The sequence below is a fragment of the Hibiscus syriacus genome, unplaced genomic scaffold, assembly GCF_006381635.1.
Source record: "Hibiscus syriacus cultivar Baekdansim isolate YM2019G1 unplaced genomic scaffold, ASM638163v2 tig00111410_pilon, whole genome shotgun sequence".
NCBI classification, from domain to species: domain Eukaryota; kingdom Viridiplantae; phylum Streptophyta; class Magnoliopsida; order Malvales; family Malvaceae; genus Hibiscus; species Hibiscus syriacus.
This window is the reverse complement of record NW_024063087.1, coordinates 314856-335788: the sequence shown is the minus strand read 5'-3', so window position 1 is coordinate 335788 and position 20933 is coordinate 314856. Positions and strand designations below refer to the sequence as shown.

The window sequence follows — 20933 nt, the reverse complement described above, 5'->3', positions numbered from 1 at the left end:
CTAATGTTTGTTTCGATTTAATAAATCATTCGTTCATATATCTTGGATTAGAATAAAAAACATATAATTAATCTTAAGATTGTTAGATAAAATGTTAACCCGAGATAAAAATAATAATAATAAACATATATTATTATTGAATTGAACGAACGAAAATAAGTAAAGAATTAAAATATAGGAACGTGATTTGTTTACTCGTATATAGACACGAATTCGAAGGAATAGAGTAAGATAAACCGAAGAAGAAATTTTTGCTGAGGCATGGATGAACAATTTCCTTAAGACAAATTCATCCTCTCCTAGGTGCTTTGAGTAACGTTGGACTTCGGTCTCCCATGATACAATAAAAAAGGGTCACAACAGTAAGCACAACTGTAATGATCAGTCGAACACAATCTTGTCTTTCTCTATCACCAGAAAGAACGAATTTGAAAGGAACTTTGTAAGTGTTTTCCTAATTCTTCATTGTGAACTGTGTCTCAAGGTTGTCTATGGGATTTACGCCTTAACTAAATCCTTTTGCTTAGTGTTTTCAGGCTTGCTTGGGTGCCAAAATGTCCATGGATTATTCCGAGGCATCTAAGGCCGCACACATTCCAAATTTTAAGGTTCCAAGGGTGTTCAAGTGCAAGACCACATACAATCACCATTGTGTCGATTAGATACTTATTCATCCTTCACAATGTCTCTTTCTCTACGTGACCCTAGATTCTTTTTGAAGCCTTCCTGTTCAAAATTACTTTGAGCTCTAATATCATTTTTATACTCACTACTGCAAAATGGGTTAATATCGGTATTTTTAACGGTATTTTTTGAACAAACGTTGGTAACTTTATTGTTATCGCGGCATTTTTAGAACAAACGCCACAAAATAATAAAATTTGCGGCGTTTTGATAGAAATGCCACTAATTTTATGCATATCGCAGCATTTTAAGCAAAAACGCCGATAAAGACTAGAACTTTAGTGGTGTTTTCATACAAACGCCGTTATAGACTAGTACTTTAGTGGTGTTTTTATACAAAAGTGTCTAAAGACTTGTACTTTAGTGTCGTTTTTATACAAACACCACTAATGACTCATACTTTAGTAGCGTTTTTATACAAAAGTTTTAATAGGACACATATATAATGGCATTTTGAAAAACGTCGTAAGAGATTCATATTGTAATAGCGTTTTTTGAATAAACGTCGCAATTTATCAATACATTAGTGGCACTTGTATACAAATGCCGCTAAAAACTGTACTTTAGTGAAATTTTTATACAAACGTCGCTATATACTCGGACATCAGTGGCGTTTTTATACAAATATTGCTATAAAATCGTACTTTAGTGGCATTTTTATAAAATTGTCGCTAAAGACTCGTACTTGGCGTTTGTGTTTACAAAAGCTGTGAGTTTACAGTTTCTAAGTCATGCCCCTTTTCATTTTTTCTACTTGACCTATTTTCTCATTCCCGCCGTTTACCCAAACTTATCTGTTGTTTCTTCTCCAATGGGGGCTCTTCTTCTCAGCTTTTCGATCATCATCAGACGGCGTCTGGCGCCTCCAAGTTTCTCTCTAACCATCCCTCTGGCGGCCACCTCTCCATCGTCATCTCCTCCAATATGGTTTTACCCATTTTTTCTCACTCGCTTATTTAATGAATTTCATTTCTTTTTAAAATGTTCTGGATTTTAATATTTTGATCGGACGTGAAATTTTGAGAATTATCTATCTCTGCTCATGAAATCCATCTTCTCGTAATACTAAATAGAGAGAAAAGACAAACAAAGATGAACCTCGTCTTTTCCCCACCGAGCAGGCTTGGAGTTAATAGTCTGGTGGAGCCCACATCGAAGCTGAAAGAGCTTCAAAAGTGGCCAAAGGTGATGGGAGTGGAGACGTCGGAAACCACCGAGAGGCAAAACGACGAATCTAAGCTGTTAGGTTCCACAACCGATATTAGCCCAGTGCCTGGTACAGATCAACTCCTATAGACGCTCGTCTCTGGCGGTTTTGAGCCACTGTTTGCTAACACATGGTACCATTGCTAGAGTCCTCGCGTCAATGTGTTTCAAGACCTCGTACAACATGTTTTTATCTAATTCATCGACCCTGTTTCTTCTTTTTTTTCTTCATTTTCAGTTGGGGGAACTGAGCATTTGGGGAACTTCGTTTCAATGGCTAAAGTTGAAACCTTGATTCTGGGCTGGTTTGTTTTTGTTAAGATTGAGAATGGGAAATAACGAAAGGGCGTTGGTGGGGTGGGTGGGAGTGATTGGAGCTCATTTTGTTGGCTTTCAAAGACGACAAACAAGATAAAAGAAAATGGTGGTGGGGGTGTTCGATTCCACTGTTTTCTTTTTATGTTTTTTTTCTTACCTATTGAATTATCATGGTATCTTGGGTTGTTTCTTATTTCTTTGTTTTTCCGAAGCAATTTTGAGAACATTGGATTTTTGAATTATCATGGTATATTGGGTTGTTTCTACTATTAGCTAATGTAAGTTGTATTGTGAATGAAAGATAATGGTTGTCATGTTATTCCTGCAGTTTTAATGTTGCTAAATTTAACATATTTCAGAGAAAATTTAAGTTTGTAGTTTCTCAGTGTAATTGGTTTGCTTGCATGTTCATGAGTGGTTAGTAGCATTTTAAGATTGTTTTTGTGAAAATGTTTTGATTTTCCGTGAAAAAGAACTCTAGTATAAAGAAGTACTCTTCGCTGAAGGTGATTTGTGGTTTGAACCAACGTTTGAATTTAGATTTCCTATTAAGTTTAATGATCATTTTTCAATTCCTTATTTTTCATGTGATTATTTTGTTTGAAATATAAGTTGTTGATATTGGATTTGTTGATAATAAGCTGTAGCATCAGAAACACCTCCATATGCTACTTGGAAACAACCTATAGTACGAGAGCCACCAAGACAGGTAAAGGAGCTCGTAACTGTGAATAAGCACCAAGACGGATAAATGTTTTTGAATGCCATTCTTGTGATAATTTATTTGATAATTAGTTGATATATTGGTCGTGAGTTTTAGTTGTTGTGACATGTTTTCAATTGTGAAATTAAATGTAATGCTTATGTTTAGTTGCTTACTTTCTCTATAATATTAGCAATTAACATCTGAAATTTACAATCCAGAAATATGAAATGAAAAAGAGTGATTGTTCCTCTCTAAGAACACTCACGGTGCTCCATTTGATTATAGTTACACATCAACTATCATGGTTTTCCCTATTTTTCTTTACTTGTTAATTCATCAAGACAAGTAATACTTAATTGTGATAAAAGCAGAAACATCATTTTCATTATATGAGGTGTCAGTTTTATTCACATATTTAGTACAGGTGTTACAACATATTCTATATATCTCATATTATAGTTAATGTCAAGAAAAAAATACAAGTAAAAATGACAAAGAGATGGTTTGTCCCTTTGGATTTATGTTTTGTTTACTTGTTTTAACGAGTATTTTTATATTATGTTGTGTTTATCTGATAAAGATGATATTGATAGTAAAGATGTGGTTGTTATTTGTAGTTTTATTGGAATTTGATTATTTTTATTATTTTTAAATATAATTTTTTAAATTATTTTAATAGTGTCATAACATAAATTATTAATTTTAATACATTTTATAATTTTCTTCTCTTTAAAGAAACTTTTTGAGTTCTTATGGAATTATCGTTAAAAAGAATTCTAAAAGTATCAAACTAACATTTTTCTCATAGTACAAGGGTCCAATTATGAATCTTTCCTTAAGCTAATCTGGCTCGTCATCATTTCTTTAAGGGGTAGTTAAGGGTGGAGTAATGATATTTGAATTTTTTTAGGGTTGGATGACAAAGAGGAAAGCTTGCACGAATTTTGTTACTAATTATGTAATTTACCCAATTTCAAAGAAACTAATTTTCAATTTAACAAGTAATTATTTAGTTTGAAATTTTAGATGCAGTACATTCATATATATGACATGAGGATAGGAATGGGCGATTATATATAGTGTAAGTTTTGTTTATGCCGTGGGGTAGGATGCTTGCATTGCTATGCCACAAAGACCTTCCTTTGCATCAACATCCCTTTGCATCCTAATGTACCCTTGTTCACCCCAGCTACTGCCCCACGAGTTCTTCACCAACCAATACTTAGTCCCATCGTCATCCCTCCATATCCAACGGCGGTCACTCCGTGATCGAGTTGCGTGCCACAGGATCCCGTAAATACTCCACTGGAGTAGAACTGGAAGTCGAACCCCCCGGCATCGATGGCAACCGAAACGGGTTGGTTCGCAACGGCCTTCTGCAGTGCATCTTCACTATTGGCGGGCACATCTTGGAAGCCATTTATGGTAGCTGCATGGTTGGCTTCTTCGTTGGTATTGCAAGTGCCATCAACTCCCTTGTAGGGGTAGTTGGATTCGGTAGTTAGGCCTTTGTTCTTTAGGATGAACTGGAAGGCATCGTCCATTAAACCACCTTGGCAGCCTTGATCCTCACCTTTGGTGTCGCAGTCGACCAGTTCTTGCTCAGACAAGGAAATCAACGTACCTTTTGTTAGCTTAGTAACCCCTTCCATGGCTGCCACAGCTGAAAACGCCCAACAGCATCCTGTGAATTAGATCAACACAATTAGAACATTAGCAAAAGCAAAACAATGGTTAATATTTCAGATTAGAGCAGACCGCATTGGCCTTGGTCTTTGATAGGTGTCACAGCTCCTTTGTTTCTCCAATCCACAGAAGAAGGCAATGCGGTGACGTTTTCGTATTTGAAAGTAGTAGCCTTGTTGGAACACATATGGCCCTTGAACCCATTTCGAGAAGCGGTGAACTCTTCATTTGTTAGATCTGCGAACTGATTGACAGCAAGCTTGTAAGGCTTGTTATTGGCGTTGTTGAAAGAGTCAATGAGCTCCACGTTTTGTTTGAAAACGTTGAAACGCTTTTGCCTCTCATTGTTGTCACTGTAAACTCGTCCAAATTGGGACATCCATTGTCGATGCCTCTCGTACATTGATGCATCTTCAAGACTAGTGCGGGAGGTGGCTTCACACACTAAGTTGGCCCCCAATAATACTATCAAGGCCAAATATGTGAATTGGATTTTGGAACCCATTTTGCTATGAAAATTGATGGATGAATGAGGAAAATGATGATGAATTCTTCCTCTTATATACTCCATTTCCCTCTCTCTATCTCCCTGCCCTGCAAGCAAAGTCTTTGAAAATTTAACTCACTGTGATGATTTCTTATACACTCCAAAACTTGGGTCAAATTATGCTTTTTGTCCCTCTACTTATCATGTACATATTTGAGCTGCGGTGCTTGTATAAATTCAGTCGTAGACTTGTAGTTTATCGTATTACTGCAGCAGCAAAATGGGAAATTGGGAGGAGTCTGGTTTTGTATTCAAATTCCCTCCCCTGCATCAATCAAACCAAACTAAAATGCTATCTCACCGTGCCGTTTCCTTCATACATCAAATTCCTTTTAAATTGACTTTCTGTCAAGCTAGAATTAGAGTAATCAGCTAGGGGAGGGTTATAATGGGTGAAAAATATGGGAAAGTTTCTTTAAGCTCCTTAAAAGGTTTTGAAATTTTCAATTTTGTAACACCCAAAACCTTACTCCAAAGAATCTAACGGATCCAAACTATTATATTGGTCATTAGAACGACTAACTTATAGAATTATTTCCACATTTTAAAACAATTTAAAACTCGAAAGATTGTATCAAAATATAATTTAAAATAGTGCTAACTAGGAGACTGAGGGGTGTTGGAGACCTGGTAATCGGTGTTGGAGAGATGCAGACAGAAGCTTGTTGGTTTGAAAAGTAGAACTCTTTCGTTTGCAGGCAGAGTCACTCTATTAAGTACAATAATTTCTTCTGTCATTTTATTATGTCTATGTTCGAAGTTCCTAAATCAATTATGCTGCTAAAGATCGATCAACTTAGAAGAAGCTTTCTAGGGGGAATTTTAAATATTATGGTAAATTACAAATTTAGTAATTGAATTTTACTCTCTCTCCTATTTTGCTCACTTAATTTTAAAAGTTCTCAATTTAATAACTGAACTTTATACATTGAATTTTTTTAATCACTCTACAATGAAAAGGATTATTTTATTATTATTTTTATATATCGTATTATATTTTATTATATAGACCATTGAATGTAAGGAGTCTCGGTTATAAATAGATGTCTTCTTCATGTCATTAATGGGAGGAGACAAAAAAGAGAGAAAAAAAGAGAAAATAATCACCTAAAATATTGTAATTCAAAAATAAGAGCAATAAAAAAAGTATTTATTTACAAGTAATTCTTTCTTTTATTTTTATTATTATATTTTTATATGTTTATTCCGGTCGATCTCTACCTTCTTATTCTTCTTTTTACTTTGAAAACTCCTATGGAATATGGTGGTCGGTGACAAGGAGGGTCATTTTTCTTGAAAAGACCTTTAGATCTATCATGTTCTGAAGCCCTCCAAGAAAAATTATGGGTGAACTTTGTATTCAATTAAATGATCCGATGACTCGATCCAAATTTTAATGAGCTCCATATGTTTTCACAAGCGCAGGAGATATTTATTTCTAGCGTTCCTCGTGATTTTTATAAAAAAATCAATTCAATCCCCTTTTTCTTAATATCGATTTAGTCTCTTTCAAATTTGATATTCAATTTTATTTCAATTCATTTCAGTCTTTTCTTTCCTTTTTTCCATTTTGGATTTGCTTTAATTTTTCCATTTACTCCATCAATCTTTTTTTTTCATTTTTACTATAAATTAAAATTTTGCATTTGCTTTTATTCGTTTTTTATTTTTTCCCCATATTTCTTTCGGTTACATCCCGTTTACATTTCTTTTCTTTTTTTCATTTTTACCCTATTAGAGGTGTTCAAATCCCTTGAATCACGTCAAATATGTTATTTCCATTTGTTTTGATTTATTTTATTATTTTCCTACATTTTTAATTTTCCTCTCTATTTCATTCAATGTGATAAAATATTCTTTTACTCGTTTTAATTATTTGTATTAATCGCATTCATTTATTTATTTTATTTTATATTATACATTTATTTTTATCATGTATTTAATTTAATTTTAAATTTATTTTATTTTATCTATTGTTTTTTTTATGAAAAGAAAAGAAAAGAAATCACTAAGAGGCGAACAACGCCATCAACTCAAACAACTCGAACATCATCATAGAAAACATGACTTATTTCCGGGACGGATCATGAAAGAAGTGGATGCCAAAAGAACGTTTCCAAGCCAATTTTACCATAACATCAGCTACCCGATTGCATTCTCTAGGGACGTGAACCAATCGGACCGTCCAACAACGTTTGATGAGATCAACTATATGTGGCACCGTTGGAGCATTTCCACCTTCACTCGAACCTTTATTAATAGCCAAAAGAGCCTCTTTGCAATCCGTTTCTACAATGACTTGCTGTAACCGAAGATCCGAAGCAAGTTTAATCCTTCGAATATTCCCCATAACTCAACATCTAGTACTGAACAGTACCCCGGTGGATTTAGTAAACCCCGAAAGCCATGCACCCTCATGATCCGCATGTCGCCAAACCTGTATCCGCTCGGTGAGTTCCGTCCGTGTTGATTTTCAGCCAATCACAAGGTGGAGTCTCGCATGATTTATTCCGTGTTAATACAGATTAGGCCCAACTCATTTTTATTTTTATTTTCATAGACCATAATTTATTTTATTTTTCAGTAAATATTTCTCAAAGGTAAGTAATTTTGATATTCTCTTTAAATTTTGATCCGAACTTTAATTTTCAATATTAAGACAACTTGTAACCGTGTTGGTATCGAAAGAGCGATGTGAGGTTGCTCATCCTTCCTCACACGTAATCGACTCTCGAACCTTTCCAAGTGAATCTCTCGTAAGTTGTATATATGGTAAAGAGATAATTTTAGGTATCAGACTATACCTAACCCAAATGATTGGTGGCAATTCCAAAAAAGTAAAACTCACTTTAAGTCGAAATGTGATCCTGTGCCGCCCAAAAGACAGTTGCGACAAAAATAATTACATATTTGGATGAACTTGGGGATGAATTTGGAATATTCAATAGTTTAGAGACTAATTTAGAAAGAATATTATCATTTAGGGATGAAATTAGAATATTCAAAAGTTTAAGGAAAATTTTAGAATAAGAGTGATAGTTTGAGGATGAAATTAGAGTATTTAAAAGTTTAAGAATCAATTTAAAATGAGGGTTATAATTTGAGGACATATGAGGCAAATAACTCCAAAAAATTGCTAGAAAAATGAAGGGTAAACTATATGTTTAGTACTTAAATTATTACTTTTATTCTGTTCTATTTTGGTACCTAAACTTTATTGTTTTTCAAAACATATCTAATGTTTAGTTTAGTTTTCATTTTGATACCCGACCGTTAAAAACATAACGTAACGTTGACATGTCGACATAAAGAAATGCCACATCAACATTGAAAAAATAAAAAAAAAAATATCACGTCAACAATTATGTTAAGTTTTTAAATACATACACCAAATTGAAACCTAAACTAAATGCTAGACATGATTTTGAGAAAAATATAATTTAGGTACCAAAACGGATAAAAATAATAGTTTAGATACTAAAATTGTAATTTACCCTAAAATTATTCGTCAGATATTGTTCACATTCATTGATTTTAAATTGACTAAATTGAGTGAGTTGTATTTTATCGATAGAAAAAGAAAACAAATAATTGAAATTTCATACTCTTCTAGTTCCTCTGCTTGCTACAACCCGCACTCAATGGACTCAACCGCTACCTGCAAGTCGCCAGCTCGATTCACTCTGGGCAAGCAGTCGTCTCTGGCACCGGACCGGGAGGGATCGTCCGGCGGAGCCACCGAGGCGATGATAGACCCGAGGGTGAGGCTAATGTACATGGCTAACGAGGGGGATTTGGAAGGGATGAAGGAGCTATTGGACTCTGGCACCAATGTCAACTTCAAAGATATTGATGGGCGGACCGCTCTCCATGTCGCAGCTTGCCAGGGCCTTACTGATGTCGTCCAGTTGCTCCTTGATCGCGGCGCCGATGCCGATTCCAGAGATCGCTGGGGCAGCACTGTAATTCTCTTTCTATCTCTCTCTTTTTTTTACTTGATGAATTCATTTTCTTTATGTTTTGCTCGTTGCCAAAGAATTTCGATACATAATGAATAATAGAAAGTAAAATTCCTATTATTGAAAAGCAAATAAATGTCTGAAATGGGATAGTTGTTCTAGTAGAATTGTTCTGTACAAAAGTAAAATGATTCATTTTGTTCTTACAATCAACAACAACAACAAAACCCAATTCCGCAATGGAGTAAGGGGAGGTCTGCCTAACGCCAGGTTGAGAGTAGCTTCCGTGAAGACCTCCGGCAGTCAGAAAATCAAAAATATAGATAAAAATGCAATGCATGTATAAATAAATACATAAATACATAGTTGAACAGTATTCATATGTAGTCATTAATATCCTATGTGCGTCTTTAATGTGAAGTAATCCCTGCAAATAAAACCCTGTGCAAATAAAACCCTGCGAAAAAATCTCTGCATATAGACAGTAACGTTAGACCCGGCTAAATTTAAAAGAGGAAACATGAAGAGAATGATACACATGCATTTTGTTCTTGCATTTCATATATTCTTAAGTTTTACAAAAAAAATTGCGCATCAGAAATATACATTCTTTTCTTTTGTTTTGGTAGTTGAAAGCAAAGTAGTCAAAGCAACAATCTAAAGCTAAACGAATTATCGGTTTTCCTTTTTTGGGGAGAATCATTGAAATTTGAATTACTTGGTTAATGTTGTGATTTGTCAAATAAAATTATTAAATGGATGAATTTCTCTAAACAGCCACTTGCGGATGCGGTTTACTATAAGAATCAAGATGTGATCAAGCTTTTGGAGAAGCATGGTGCAAAGCCTCCGGTATTTAATCGGTGTCGTTCCTGCAGCTATTGATATTTTCTTAAATTGTCAAGTTTGTTTTTAAATGATCAAGTGTAGCTTCATGTTTAAAAGTCAATATTTGCTTTGATTATAGATAGCCCCAATGCATGTTCTAAATTCTCGGGAAGTGCCAGAGTATGAGATTGATCCCAGTGAACTTGACTTTTCTAACAGTGTCAATATCACAAAGGTAATCTCTGAACCCTGTTGTTTTTTCTGTCAATTGCTTTTATTTATTCTTTTGATGCATCGTGATAGCACTTTTCATTATTTTATACCTTTGTTTACATTATCATGAACTTTTTGTGTGAAGTACAGTTTTATGTTTGTGTGCTAGAGTTAGGTATTAGGTTTTTTTTTTTTTGATAGAAAGTAGGCCTCATTAAAAAAACCCGTTCAAGAGTTAGGTATTAGGTTATATCTTTGGCCAGAGTCTATGTTGCGTTTTCTGTTTAACTTAAATGAGATTGTTCTTTTACAACTCTAATAAGAATTCCTGTATCTTTATTCAAAATTGAGTGTAGTTATCATATCACTGAGTCCTCCTAGATACTTAAAAGTAGAAAAAGAGAAGAAATAGTAAAGGTGGACAATGATGAACATAGCTGTAATGCTGTCTTGAATTTGTACACAAGGTTGCCATCTTATGTTTAGAGTGTACTTTGGTAAAATCTTTTTGTATGGAATACTATATTAATCAGGATCAAGAAGGCCATCTCACTAAATAGATAATTGAATGTTAACACAGGGAACATTTCGCGTAGCATCTTGGCGGGGTATTAAAGTTGCTGTTAAAACACTTGGAGAGGAAGTTTTTACCGATGAGGAAAAAGTGTGGGTTTGTTGGAATTTTTTGAAGTTTTTTTTAACCAAAAGTATCTCCAATGTCTTTGATTTAAACCTAATTCCTAGTTTCATCTGTTTCTGAATTTTTTATGTTTTGTTGGAATTTCAGAAAGGCATTCAGAGATGAGCTTGCGTTGCTTCAGAAGATAAGACATCCAAATGTTGTCCAATTTTTGGGTGCTGTAACCCAAAGCAGTCCAATGATAATTGTTACAGAATACTTACCTAAGGTTTGATCATGTTCTGCTTTGCTACAATAACAATTAGTTTGTTTTGTCATTTTGTATTTTTTTTAAAGTTCTGTGTTTGATCATATAATGGTAACAAGTTGCATTTTTAGTTCTATAAAATTTTGAAATTATTTTTTGTCTATTGGCATTTGGCTCTCTGCACTTGTAGTTCTACATATACTCAAAAATTGCTTTTAGATACTTTCGGTTTTTTTTCATAATTTTCTTTCTATAGATAAAGGAAAATAATAGTGTTCTTGACTGGTTTTTGTTAATATTTAGAACATAGTGTGTAATTTCCATATTAATGAAATATAACATTATTACGGAAATGAAATATACTTCTTCCTTACCGTTTGATCAGTTTATTAATTATAAAGTACGTGCAAGTTATCTTCCTTAAAACCATGTGAGTTTTTGAATAGTTAATTTATGAAGGTGAAGTAGAATCTAAAGTAACACCTAAAATTTTCAAGTAGTTTGGCCTTTGGGGTATTTCTCTCCGCCAAGCTACCGGTTTGATATTTGACTTTTTTGTATTGGAAACAATGTTAAGCCCATGTTCACATTAGAATCTAAAGTATTGAAATTTTTAAGTTGATTTAGGAAATAACCAAAAAAAACAGCATCACATTATGAGAGATACTGTTTTTTGGTTATTTCCTAAACCAAGTAAGTCTTGTTTATCCACTTTGTACAACACTTTTGTACTGTGATGAGATTTTCTTAAGATTTCAAATTTACATAGCCATGTTCACATATTTTGTTCTATGTTTAGTTTTCTGAAGCTGCTGCATCTGTATTAATTAGGAGATGATGTAATATTTGGAAAACCCTAGGTTAAGAAAAGCATCTGGCTTCTATCCAATCTTCTACGAAGAAAATAGCCGAACATGGAACTAGAAATATTGTTTCCAGTAATAGTAGTAGGATATCTGAATATGTATTAACTTTTTTGGGGTCTTTACAAGAAATTTATATTAAAATTTTATAATATGATTTTGACATGAGTGACTTTTTTCCTACATTTAACTTTACCAACTCAGAATATTAGATTCCCACCTCTTTGTGAGAGGAAATTTCTCAATTCTGGGCAGTAAATTAGATTCGCAGAACGTCCAATTACTTCATATTGAGACTATTAGTTTGAACAAAATAAGGGAGAATATCCCCTCATTTAATTTACGGGCGATCTCTCATGGCATTGTCCTTTCTTCTCTTTTAGCCTCTTGTTCTGAATTCTTTGATTTGGGAAAACTAGAGAAGAGAAGAAATTAGAAAAGGCATTGTTCTTGGTTCTTGAACAGTTGGACTGATGTAATGTTCTTTTTCTGGCAGAAGAATAATAACTGTCATCTTTTTGTTGTTTATGTTTGCACGTCAGTTTAATATTCATCGACTTTTTTTTACCACATCACGCATTGTAAAAGTTTATTCTTGTATTTTTTTACAGGGAGATCTTCGAGCATATTTGAAACTAAAAGGCGCATTGAAGCTAAAACTTGCTGTTAAGTTTGCACTTGATATTGCCAGGTTAGTTAGGTGGTTGAGAATTAGTCTATTAGTTTCTGATTGGCTAGTTTCTCTTCTCTAGTTTCATTTATGAGCACCTTTATGTGCATGATCTCAGATGACTTCTTTATTAAAACAACATTGATTTGTCGAATTGGGATTTCCAAGTCCATATTTCTTAAAATTCTTGGGAGTAACCTACATGGATGCCTTTTGGGGTTAGGCATACAGACCAAAATTTCTTGAGTGTTCTATTGAAATTTCAATTAATTTCTGCCATTTTAAGAAAAACTAATATAGTTTACAGGAAACATGCATTATTACGTAGAAAGAATTGTGCTAAGATTGTGTCCGTGCATCCATGAATGCTGTGGAATTTGTTTGTCGTAACAAAAATGTTTGTAATTTAATGAACATGAAAGACGATTATGGTGATCATTAACATCGATTACTTTAACTCGATTACTGTGGAGGAATGTAGTATTGGTGGTAGAAAGAAACGATAATCTGAGAAGGTAAAGTCATTCATTTGCTGCAATTTGTGATTGAAAAATCATTGTTAATGCTCTATTCAATTAGTTAATGGCTCAATAGGATCCACGCGTTAGTTAAAGGCAGCAGAAGTGGGAACGAACAGGTAAAACTAAAATGCCACCATTTATAATTATGGATAAGTTTTAGAAGGTTGGCAATGTCATTACATATGCAAATCTAGTAAGACTTTTAGACTGTTGCTATGATTTGTAGAAATAGAAAATGGTGTTGGATAGCTATAATGTTTATTGTAAAAAAATCTATTCCCTACATTTTGGCTTATTTTGACAAGGATTTTAAGAAATGTAGAATCAGAAAAAGAGGTTGTTTTGCCACCAAATAGAACTGGTTGGACAAGCTAATTTTTGTTCCCACTTTCAAAATTCTGAAAAATTTTGTACTTATGACTGGATTTTTGTTGATGATTGGCTGCTTCATTTTGATGATTTTTTGTTATGTTATCTACTGCAGGGGAATGAATTATCTGCACGAACATAAGCCTGAAGCAATAATTCATCGAGATCTTGAGCCTTCGTAGGTCTTCCTTAAACCTTAAGTTTTCTCATAACATTTTGGACATGGAACATGCATTATTGTTATCCTAATTGGAAAATTTTCTTAAAGCTCGTTATTGTTTAATGTATTACGAGTAAGATAACAGAAATATACTACGGGATGATTCTGGGCATCTGAAAGTTGCAGACTTTGGAGTGAGCAAGCTGCTCAAGGTTGCTAACAGAGTTAAAGAAGACAGACCTGTGACATCGCAAGAGACTTCTTGTAAGTTCCCAAAATTGAGCAAAACTCTAAGTTGTGAATTATTAGACTAGCCATTCGACTTTGCCTTTGTTGAGAAAGTCAGAGGCAGGTAGCATGATTTGTGGTTCTGGTTCCTAATTAACAGTTTGATTACCTTGTTTACGTGAGAAGTTTATTAAAATAACAAACTTAAAATATTGGTTTCATGTGGGCTTTTGCAATTTGCATTTTAATATGAATCAAAGAATTGAAACCTATTTATGCTTTCATTTTAATGGAAAAATACATCATGATGTATCCATCTTTCCTAAGCAGGGCGATATGTGGCACCGGAAGTTTTCAGAAATGAAGAATATGATACTAAAGTTGATGTATTTTCATTTGCTTTGATATTACAAGAGGTTCGAGTTTTTTTTTTTCCTTTTTTTCCCAACTCATGCTCATTTAGCCGAGTTGCAGTGCTGCTAATACTTGTGTTACTACTAAACTTTAACTAGGGGATAAAATTTAGTCTTCGATACTCTTCCCAACTCTGGGGAAAGAAAAATTATGCAATCTTTTTTTTTTAAATGAAATATTTATTTATTAGGCCCCTAAATTTTAATAGTTGTCTTTATAAGAAGGTTCCAATTGAGCTTGCTCATTTCATCATCCCACAACCTTGAAGCCTTCTGCACCATATAACAATTTGATAAGACTTGAGCTAGAACTACTATCTATTTTTTTTCTAATTGAAATTCATTTATGATGTTTAAGGTTGAAGGGGATATCAGAACTCGATGTATCTGGGGTTTATAAGCATATTTTTGTTTGATTTTGTTTTAAAACATAGTAATACACTCGGAAAATATTTCTTTTTGTTTTTCAGAATCTTTTTTTCATCCTTATTTAACAACTTCGTTAGCCTTGACACCCTATAGTATGGTCTTTAAGTAGTGATTATCTCAATTTAAGATTTTTGTCCAGCAGTGCAGTTGCAGCTGCAGCATTTGGTTTAAAGACAAAACAACCATGTCATGTCTAAAAGAACTTATAACATCAAGAAACACACATCTCCCTTTTTTTTCATGCGTGTGTGGCATTTGATAAATATTGCATGCGTGAGATCTATAAGGTTTCTTTCTATTTGTTAGTTGTTATTCCATTTAGAAGTTGCAATAATATATTAATATCATCTATCAATGCTCTAGATGATTGAAGGTTTTCCACCATTTCATACAAAGCAAGAATACGAAGTTCCTAAAGCATATGTTGCGAATGAGCGCCCACCTTTTCGAGCTCCTGCAAAGTGCTATGCTCATGGGTTAAAAGAGTAAGTCCTCTGAAACTTGTTTTATCTACCCTTATCTGTATGCTTGTACATCCTTTACGAATGCTTCGATGAATTTGGAAAGCCTCGTTGCTACTTGGAAAGCATAATGTGAACTCCTTGTATGGTTGACCAATTTATCAGACCCAAAAAGATTTTTTTTTTGTTGCATTTTTGCCTATAAAAATTCTATTTCTATGGCTGCTGAAAGCATTATATGTTAGGCACTCTGCTCGCCAGCATGGCTAAATTAAAAACATCTGAGAAAGTATGAAATTAATATTGAATAAATCAGGATCATGGATAGACTTACACTGGTGAGATCAGGACTGCTGCAACTTAACCGTATATTTGACACCATTTTGGCTTGAACTGCTTATAACTGGAAATGCTGGAGAGAAGGGTTTTGTTCTTTTCTTTGGGGCGGGTGTGGGGGGGGGGGGGGTTGAGTTTTCAGCCTTAAATTTACCAATGTGCCCATAACCCAGACAAAAGGTAATTGCGGGATTCAGAGCTGGCTATTTCCTTCCTCGCTCTTTTCTTGTTTTTAGCATAAATTTAGTTATAAGTTTCAAAAGCAAGGTCATCTTAATAGACTTCTGTTCTTTCTAAAATGGATCTTTCTGTTTTCTGCAGGTTAATTGAGGAATGCTGGAGTGAGGAGCCATTCAGGAGACCACCATTCAGGGAGATAATAACAAGGCTGGACTACATAAATAACCAACTTGCACATAAGGGGCATTGGAAGGTTTCTTCTCTCCCATTTAGATACACATACACATACAGAGGATGCAAATGGACGTGTGCCTGCAGTTTTGTGCATATACCAACTTGTTATCTTCTTGTTTCATATATTCACCTTTTGTAATACTGCATGGAATGTAGCTGCATTCCTTTAGTGGGGGAAAAAAAGAACAGCCTTCTGTGTCGATTATTTTAAAATTGGGGGAATAATGAATATGCCTAACATTTTCTTGCAAGGAAAATTTGAGATGATAAAGGGAGAATATCATAAGGGTATTGAGAAAAGTGGAAAATCATTGTAGTAGCACGTGGCTTGAGTTTAGACGACATTTAGAAGCATCAATAAGTTTTAGTTCCTCCCGAAAAGTGAGTCTCTAGTATTTTCCTCCCTCATGTAACGTCTCAGCCGCTTTTCACTTTTGATTTTTCTGGTGCTATTCGACGCTTTTGTGGTCTAAGCTGGTTTTCTCTTTGAGTCTTGTGGAACATTTGGCTTGACTATGAATGACATGTTTGTTTCCATCGTTCTTATTATAACATTTATCTAGCTCGATGAGTGTTACAGTAAGTTTCCAACTTTTATCATTGTACAGTTTGGACCGCTCAAGTGTCTAAAGAACTTCGAGAATATGCTGAAGAGAGATCGTCTAAATCCGAGCAGTCGTTCATCTCGCTCCGCAACCAGATGATAAATTTGTAAAAGCTTTCTTTATCTTTCAATGCCTTTTGTTTCATACTTGTTCTCTTATTGAGTCATTGTTGCATGTTGAGTCCATATTATTAGTGCTACTTTAACTATTGACCAAGTCCTCACCAACTAGTTAGATTTATCTTGCTATTATATCGTGATTTAATTGAATAATTGTTACTATCTTGTTTAACATTAAAATAGTTGTGATCTTGTTTGAGTTTCTTCCTTGAACTATCAAAAGCATTATATATGAATTGGTTGTTGTTGGTTTTCCGATCTCTGTTGAAGGTCTTGGTCTTGAATATTAAGAAGTCTCTTCCTCTATTCGAAAACGCTCGACGCCAATTGATTATGAGGAACTCTTTTAGAACCTTATTGATCATGGCTTTTTCTCAAGCAGGAGGTGAAACGATTTTCTTCTCAGTCGTCCAATGCAACACTAATACTTCTCATTTTTACTGAAACACTAGTCGCAATCATCAACATCAGTCTTTTCGACCACTATTTTTCTCTTTCCCAACTACAAGCTTCCTGGCGCCCACAAGTTTCCAATTATACTCCATGTGTCCGGTGCCAATTTTGTGACAGATGTGGCCGGCCCCATTTTGCATCTCAAACTACTCATCATGCATTCATGCTCCGACATGGATTCTAGACACCGGCGCTTCTCACCACATCATTGTCGATCCTGATGATCTTGACTCTGTTGTTGAATATTGTTGATGTGACCATATGAATTATGATGGTTGTAGACGGCTCACCTCTTCTGATTTGGATGAAGTAGAACATAGATGAATAAGGGTGGGGTGGTTTCATCTAGTTCGCATCTAATTTGCGTCTTTTATAGTAACCCTTAGTGTGGATGTCAGCTGTAGGGTCATCATGGAAACCCGTAGACTAGCAGGCAAGGTGGATACGGTCATGTGGCGATGAGTTTGATTCTGGTAGTTCAAGTGGGCCTGTCAAAGGTCATGTCATTGAGTCGCTGTTTCATGAGGGATGTTAAATATTTGAGATCCTTCTTTTGGAAATGTTTCTCTATGTCTTCCAGAGGTCTTTAGGTGCCAGAGATTCAAAGATGTTTTTAGATCTTATGGAGGCTATGAGACGCATGAATGATATGCAGAGGACTTTCGGCCGGGCCACATGTTGTCCCCTTAGTCGAGAGAATATCATAAAATGGCTTGATCCGAGAATTAGTTGTTGAAGCGTGAAAATTATTTTTTGTTTGAACGACTCAGAGGTTAAATGTGGGGTGACACACTATTTTGATCGTTGGGTATGTGTTTTTGGGGGATTTGCGCAATTGTACGATTAGCGTAATTCAGAAGGATCTAATTATATGACCATTGAGAGACCACGACAGCTCTCTTATTTTTGGGGTAGGTTAGGTTACTCTTTAGCATTCATTTATTTTCTTTGGAGTGTTTTTATTTTTGTTGTGGTTTCTATAAAGGTTTGTTTTCTAACATAATGAAAAAGGTTATTGTCGAAAAGGAGTTGGAGCCAATGCATTAGCATAGAGGTATCAGGGTAGGGCTATGAATGTAATGGTGTAAAGATCATTTCTCACTAATAACGACGCTCAAGAATCAATCGTTGAGTCCTTGATAGAATTTTCAGTTTGAGGAGACGGGGGAAATATGAGTGCATCTTGATTTGCGCATCTTAAGATAAATATTGAAGCGAAACTTCTGTTGTTTTGAGGTTTTTAGGGGGATTTATCATTTGACCCCTGCTACCCTACTAGGGAAACCTAGGAAGAATTTAAGAAGTGTTGGAAGCCCTATGTTGTGAATGAGATTAACATAGACTCTTCTCAAATCCAAGTGCGAGGATTTCTGCTATGAAAGATCTAATTGTTATTGATTCATAGGATTCTATTGGTAATCCTTCAGTTTAACTTTTGTACAATTCGTTATAGCAATAATTTTTTTTAATTTTTTTGTCATTCTTAATTCAGTGTTTATCATCTGTTGTTTGTGTTGTAGTGGTCGAATAAGCTTTGAGCTCTATTTCCTTTGTTAAAGCGTTTTTGCTAGAGTATACGGAGTTGCTTCCACGGTAACCGTGTCACGAAGAGCTATGTTACTTAGATTTGCATAAGCCTACTGTTCTAACCATTGTTTCAGCTTGCATTAGATTAAGATGAACAATTTTTTAATTAAGCGAAGTTATTTCTAGGTGATGCTACGACGTGTCTATATATGTCTAGATAAGTGTACGTATACACTATCGTTCAAATAGTAAAGTGGACACTAGTGTGTGTTAAATATCGTTCCCACAAAGAGTAGGGTGTTACGAAATCAATAAATTCTTGCAACAAATAAAATTGAAGAGCCCAAGTACTAGATAAATAAAGAAAATAGTAATCAATAGACAGAAGCAAAACCTTTTCACCTCGGGTTATTACTCACAACTTCCCGGGTTTGGAAACATAGATGATTTAACTCTGCCTAGAAAGAACTATCAAGTAGGGATGTCCAAAAATACTCGACTCTATCAATCTACTTAAAAACTATTAGGTATTTATAATGAAAATACTTGAACTTGCATGTCGGACATTCGACTTGTTATTTTTCTTGGGTCAGGCCCGAGTCACAATTTTTCTCTTAATCATATATCCGATTACCTGATACTCAAATTCTTTTTAATTTTATTTTATCTTATTTTTATATTATTTTATTAAAACTTATTTTTTTTAATTTTCGTTTAATAATTAAATTTCTAAAGGCTAAAAGACTAGACCCTTCTCTATCAATTCTCATTTTCCACTGGTTTCTTCCTCTCTTTTTTTTTTCTCTCTTTTCACTACGGTTCTACTTAAAAAGGTCACTATAAGCATGGTTTGGTTAGGGCATTCCTTACACTAACATATACATATTGTAATCTGACAAAATTTCATATAGATTTCTATGTTGAATCATATCAACAAGGAAGTCAGCCAAAAGATGTGAATATGGAGCATATTTATTTGGCTTTCGTTCAACTAGTCTTCATTTTTATCAATTGAAGCATAAGACTAGAGAACTAATATATACATATTAGTTGCATTCTTTATCGCTTATAGGTCTAACACTAGCATAATTCTAGAGCATATAAGGAACTGTGTTCCCTGTTATCCGAACTAGAGGGTACTCGGGTTTTACGCATACCCAATTATTAAAGGTTAGAACATGAGTCTAGTGTTTTATACTTAATAATCTCAGGTACTTGATACTTCAGATACCTGAAAAAGTGAGTATCCTGATATGAACACCTCTACTACCAAGTATCGACTCTGCTAAGTTAATGATCTTGACAAACATGCTAAAAAAGCAACCCTTTTATTATCATTCCACTAAACTTACCTAACTAAAGCAAGTCCAACCTAACACTTGTCACGACTCTCAGTGATAGCTAGATCTCTCTACACTATCAAAAACTCTCGTTACATTGATGCTTTACTAAAGTACCCTATGATCTCTCGATATGCTAGGGTTATAAGAAAACCTAATAATGCCTAACAAAATGAAGAGCAAGCCATTAACTTAACATTATATCACTGGAAATTCCAAGTAAGAAATAACAAAATGACATTCACTAAATCAAAAGCAATCATCAATAAATCCAACTAACATTGGATCGATCATTCCTCTTGAATATCTCCAGGCATGACACGGTCGATGAAGCTAGTAAGAAGTTCGTGGTGGCCTCTGAACTCACCAATTACAACCTTTGACACAAAAGAACTTGAGCTTTTAGAGCTTCATGGCTCAATAAAAATACGTAAAATAAAGATGAAGTTTTTGCATAAAGAAACGACGATTCTATATTAGTAAGGAGAGACTCTCCAAGAAGATATTTGCATCGTCTTATATACTCTTCCAGGCCAGGCTCTGGCGTCTTGTGGATTACGTAGTCTTGGAATAATAAATTTGGTGTCCTTTGTAACCATTGGACCTAGGGGTGTAAACGAGCCGAGTCGAGCTCGAGTATTGCCGAGCTCGACTCGAACTCCAAAACTTTAAACATAGGCTCGGCTCGACTCGACTCGAAAACTCGCGAGCCTAAAATTTTCTAGCTCGACTCGAACTCGAAAAAAATATTGAAACTCAACTCGAACTCGAAAGGGCTCGAACTCAAAAAAAATTTTAAGAACTCGATTGAAGCTCGAGTCACTGCTAACCGCGAGGCTCCGTAAATTAAACCATTGAGTTTGCGCCAGAGATTCAAAAAACGGTACACGGTATAACGGCCTTTATATCGCGGTATCGGCGGCCACCGTTACCGATATCAACCGAAATCACGGTGTGAAACGGAATCACACCTATAACGGCTGATAACAGA

At 34.7% G+C, this 20933-nt stretch overlaps 1 protein-coding gene and 1 pseudogene across 1 annotated transcript; one reads left to right on the top strand and one right to left on the bottom strand.

Moving 5' to 3' along the window:
* Positions 1–3996: 3996 nt before the first annotated feature.
* Positions 3997–5105, bottom strand: LOC120162942 (annotated as a pseudogene).
* A 3658-nt stretch (positions 5106–8763) lies between these two features.
* On the top strand, positions 8764–16707 carry LOC120162941 (integrin-linked protein kinase 1-like). Its single transcript, XM_039172978.1, has 12 exons — positions 8764–9109; positions 9884–9958; positions 10074–10169; positions 10728–10813; positions 10935–11055; positions 12509–12588; positions 13573–13635; positions 13763–13881; positions 14176–14261; positions 15051–15172; positions 15806–15917; positions 16507–16707. The coding sequence occupies exons 1-12, from the start codon at positions 8789–8791 to the stop codon at positions 16600–16602; spliced, it is 1377 nt and encodes a 458-aa protein (XP_039028909.1). The 5' UTR covers positions 8764–8788; the 3' UTR covers positions 16603–16707.
* The last annotated feature ends 4226 nt before the right edge of the window (positions 16708–20933 follow it).